This window comes from Saprolegnia diclina, assembly GCF_000281045.1.
Source record: "Saprolegnia diclina VS20 unplaced genomic scaffold supercont1.265, whole genome shotgun sequence".
Taxonomy (NCBI): domain Eukaryota; phylum Oomycota; class Saprolegniomycetes; order Saprolegniales; family Saprolegniaceae; genus Saprolegnia; species Saprolegnia diclina.
Window position 1 is genome coordinate 1 of NW_008246332.1, and position 4,833 is coordinate 4,833.

At 56.6% G+C, this 4,833-nt stretch overlaps 3 protein-coding genes across 3 annotated transcripts; 2 read left to right on the top strand and 1 right to left on the bottom strand.

Annotated features, from left to right (window-relative positions):
- Positions 1-944, bottom strand: SDRG_17320 (hypothetical protein; the record flags this gene model as incomplete). The annotated part of the gene is made up of 1 exon (XM_008623561.1): positions 1-944. A coding segment is annotated over one exon (942 nt), but the record flags the coding sequence as incomplete, so codon positions are not given.
- Positions 945-2,984: 2,040 nt separating this feature from the next.
- On the top strand, positions 2,985-3,927 carry SDRG_17321 (hypothetical protein). Its single transcript, XM_008623562.1, has one exon. The coding sequence runs from the start codon at positions 3,027-3,029 to the stop codon at positions 3,801-3,803; it is 777 nt and encodes a 258-aa protein (XP_008621784.1). The 5' UTR covers positions 2,985-3,026; the 3' UTR covers positions 3,804-3,927.
- Positions 3,928-4,007: 80 nt separating this feature from the next.
- On the top strand, positions 4,008-4,425 carry SDRG_17322 (hypothetical protein; the record flags this gene model as incomplete). Its single annotated transcript, XM_008623563.1, has 2 exons — positions 4,008-4,297; positions 4,375-4,425. Exons 1-2 carry the CDS (start codon positions 4,055-4,057, stop codon positions 4,423-4,425), a joined length of 294 nt encoding a protein of 97 aa, XP_008621785.1. The 5' UTR covers positions 4,008-4,054.
- Positions 4,426-4,833: the final 408 nt, after the last annotated feature.

Consider the following 4,833-nt stretch of genomic DNA (forward strand, 5'->3'; position numbering starts at 1 on the left):
CCGAGCGCGATCGACACTTGCATCGGCGTACCCGACATCGAGGCCGACACGTCCGACATGACGAGCGTCTGCGTGAGCGTACCCAGAGCCCGCGTCGCCGTCTCCAGAACAGCCCACTGCGCCTCCAAAAGCTCGTCCTTGGGCTGGCCATTGTAGTAGGCGTCGACGATTTGGTGCGGATAGAGGACCGCCGCGTTGACCTTGGTCTCGCCCGTCTTGAGGCCGGCCTTCCACGTCGCAAAGGCGTCGGGGAGATGCCGCTCGAACGCATGCTTGGGCTTGCCATGGTTCTTCATCGCGACGCTGGGCACCTTGTTCAAGTTGATCTTCTCCCACTCCTTGGCGCACATGAGCGACTCCAGCAGCGTGAGCGACTTGCGCAACGGCGACAAGTACGTCTTGCGCAACTCGGCCGACCGCACGTTGAGCAGCTTGGCGAGTTTGCCGTTGACATGGTCCTTCTTGTCGGCCTTCTTGTTCTCGGACGGCACCCACTTGGCGCAGAGACTGATGGGCTTGCCATCGTGGAGCGCGGCCAGATCCTTCTTGAGTTGCTGCGCAAAGATCGAGAGCGCAAAGGTCTCGGCAGGCGTGCCCACGAGCGCGAGGAGGTCGTCGTACCGCCCGTAGACGCTGACGTAGTGCTCGAGGTTGTGCAGGAGCGCGCGCGTGTCGTGCGTCGCCAGCCACGCGAGGGCCTGTCGCCCGAGAAGCCGCTCGCCTTTGCCGCCGCGGATGTCGCGAATGTACGCAATGATCTTGAGCGTATGCAGCGGGTCCTCGGCGTACGAGGCCGTTAGCTTGGCTTCAAGGGTAGTGAGCGGCGTCCCCCGATTCGCTCCCGCAAAGAGGTCGACGTGGGCGCTGGTCGTCGTCGCGTGGGTCAATGCGCCATTATCCGTCAATGTCAGTGGCGCTGGCAGCGTCACGGGCATCGTGACCATGCTCACCACAGCGCAAAATCGAAATTGATCTGTCGAGTGCCACGTTTTAAATGGTTTGGATGCGGTGTGGTATCCGGAAGGCCAGGATATTCGCTGAGTTGAGTACCACGTCGCGTCTGCAACAAAGAGACGGTGGCTAAGTTGTGGTCCTTTCGAGGCGAAAACAACCGTGAGACTTCGTCATTTGTGTTGGTTCTAGTCCCCGTCGAAACACACGTAGAAACCGGTGGGTCGCACGATAGCACCCGACAGAATGTACTCGACGAAGCGAATTCTAGCAATCTCTATCTGTATCCGGATGGAGATGCGTGTGAGTGTGGGTCGTGCAAAGTGCAAAGTGCACAAGGGTTTGCCACGTTTTCTCGTCCTGTTTGGGTTGTGTTGTTTGTGAGTGTTGGTAGTGCAATGCTAGCTCCAATGGCTTTTTGAGTGCGGTCGAGTCGAAGGGAGCTAGGGTTGTCAAGATACAGATGGCGCCTAGTCGACCACCTTTTGTCCTGTCGGTGGATTCTTCACTCGCAGAAGGTGCGGGGTTCGAGCCCCGTAGGTGTTGTCCCTTTCTTCGCTTTCCCATTGGCGTTGCCATCGGAAACATCAAGTCGGTTCTTGACTGTGGTCAACTTCCCCACATTGCTGCCAAACAGGGTGGCGGCGATGGCGCTGGGAGAGATGTTTCTGCCATCGGTGCGTGTGTCTCGACCATCGAATCACATGCGACACACCTTGTCGAGATGGAGCTTACCTTCGGGCTTCATGGCCACCGCGAGCAAGGCTCATCCTTCGACTATTCTTGAGAAATACACTCATCGCGCTATTATTTTCAACCAATCCACATGCCGCTTTAGCAACACGGAGGTCGATGTCAGTGTGCTTTCCCGCTGCACACTCTACTGCTACCATGTATCTGTACAACGCCGTATCGTAAGATGGGTCTACGCTCACTGCATCCACTCACTTCGCGACATGACTCTGGCGCATTGGCGTGCTGCTCATGCTCACGCCGTCAATGGCAGCGCCGAGCAGCAAGAGGCTCGAGACGAAGCGCTAGTTTGCGGATGACCGCGTCCGCATTCAGTTTTGCTCGACCAGTGACTACGCCACCAACTACCGAGAGGTCCAAACGTACCTCGAAGCCAACTACACCCGCCGCATACTAGGCGCACGCTCGCCGCGTTAGCAACGTTCTGCGGCATTGATGGTTCATGGACGTAGCTAGCGATCGTGAGTCGAGTGTGCCCTCGGAAGGCTCCCAGAAATCTCTCATTCACAGCCGTTCAAATGCTACGTTTTGTGTGCCGAGCCGTCTGGACGCATCCCTTTCTGTCGACTAAAAACTGCCGCAAACGACGGCCAGGGTACCAGATCGCTGTACCTCGGCGCGTAAAGAGAGTGGTCCATGACAATCTCAAAGTTAACATCAATTCGAATCGACAGGACGACGACGATGGCAGAACGATCTGCGCGGCCGCCATGTACTCAAGCGCCTAGAAGCCGTACACGCAGTCGCGGGCTCCGCTTCTTGGTGTGTAGTCTACTCAAAGACGTACGTAATCTAAATCCAAGAGAATTCCCTTGTCTAAATCTAACAACGCGTAGTGCGGAGGTTACTTTTTCGCAACATCTACCCACATTCCCTTTGATGCCAAAATCTGTGTGCCTCGATGCTGGCCACACGAAACGCCACGTCATCATCCGGATATCATCCTTAAATCCGGATGTACCCAAACGAAGCCATTCCGCGGAAGCTTCGCGAAGTCAAACTCGTGCTCGTCCCATGCGCTCCCTAAAAGGATGCAGACAGCTCGCAGGAATCGATGTGGAGAACTTGTCGATTATGGACCTATTAATATATAAACCATAACTATTCAGGGGTTCTCAATTTCCCTGTTACGCTCTATCCACGAGCCAGCAAGACCGCTTGACCGCTTGACCTGGAACCTGGCGACAGGCAGATGCGATGGAGCCAGTCCATAGAATCTATAGGGTAAAGTCCAGGCAAGTGAGGTAAAAGGCCCGTATTTCATGCGGCACAGGTTTTAACGTATTTAACCTGTCTCGACCATCTCTATTTCTGCTGGCGCCATGCAGAGCACCGACCAGTCGGCCGTCCGCTCGGACGACGAGAACGACGCCTCCACCGACCGTCATGACGTCGCAGTCGAAGCTGCACCCAGGACGACGTGGTGGGCGCACAAGGACGACCTCATCTTGCTCACGCAGGCCAACACTGATCGCCCATTCTTGGCCGAGAGGGGCCTCATGGCGGCCTGGGATGCCACCGCGGCCAGCATCAGCCAGGCTCCGGACTTCGGACGACCAGGCGTCAACGGCAAGAAAGCGTCCAGTCGCTTCTTCAAGCTCATCGAGGCCCACCGGCTGTACATGAAGCAGGCGAAATACGCATCCGGCGAGAACGACACGCCCAAGATTAGGCTTCTGGACGAGATTGTCAGGCGCATCGACGACCACAACAAGGCAAAGGCCAAGGAAATCATGACCAAGAAGACACCAAGAAGCGAGCCCGACGAACCGGCGCGTCTTGTTCGAGAGCCAGCGCCAGCGCCAGCTCCAGTAGCCCGCGGCCCCAAGCGACCTCGGACCAGCATCGCAGCATCCGACGACGACGACGACAATCCAGTGCCAAGCCGCAAGACGACGGACGCGGAGTTTCAGCTGCGCGTCATGGAACTGGAGCTCGAGCGCGAGCGCATCGCGTTGGAGAAGTCAAAGCTCCAGATGCAAGCCGACCAAAGCGACAAAGATCGCGCGGAACGAGCAGCCATTCGGGAGATGGAGGCGAAGCGCCATTCCGACATGATGGCTTTGACCAAAGCGATCCTTGACCAAATACAAGCATGAACGAACTAAGCTTAGGCGCTGGTCTCCGAACGTCCACTTCAACTCGAGTTGCCTCAATTTTCAAAAATGCAGGCGTCGGACCGTACGGATAAAATTTATCCGGTAGCCTCCGTAGTTGGCCCAAATTTGCCTGGTTTGCGAACGCACATTTGCGAGTCAACTCACTCGAGGACTGTGAATGGACCGCACGCATCGTTTTGCGTCGGCGGTCGCGGCAGCCGTGGGCTGCGCTTGCTGTGGCTCATACCGTCATGCGCGAGGACAAGTTCAACATTCTAACCATAATGGAGGTCGAGGTCGATTACGTGATTCCCGATCCTCGCTACAACCAAAGGTTCATCAACAGCCTCCGCTGCTCCCAAGCCACGTTTCGCGCTCTTGTGTCCACGCTCCGCGTCTACATGAGCGACTACAAGTTCCGCAAGTCCGCGCATTCCTTCGCCAAGAAGGTCGCCGTACTGCACTTCCTCGCCAGCGAGGGCGGGTACCGCTCGGTGTGTCCAAGTCGTGGTGTATCTACATCGTGCGAGCATTTTCCGACGGCACGCTCATCGACATCGAGCGCCCTAAGGTCTACGACGGCTTCTTCAACCGCCATGGTGACCCACGTCTGGCGTCGTGACCGCTGGAGGTGGTGTAGGCAGCGGCATTGCAGCAGGCGGCGGTAGCGTCATGGTGGCAGCCTTCTTGGTGGCAGCCTTCTTGGTCACCTTGCGCTGTACAGGCGCCTTGGGCGTGGTGTTCGACGCGCCTCGCGTTGCGCTATTGTGCGATAAAAACCAAAACTCGGAGTTGATGCAACGGAAGTCGATTCGGAATCAACTCCAATCCCCTCCAGTGATGCCACAAGCCGGATAAATTTTATCCGTATGACATTTTAGAAAATTGAGGCAACTCGAGTTGAAGTGGACGTTCGGAGACCAGCGGACTAAGAACTGCAATGTGGCAGCGCTTCCTTGCGATCCGAGAAATACAACCTATCACATCACCCGCCTCTAATCTTTTTAGCCAATCCGCGTGCAGACCTGAC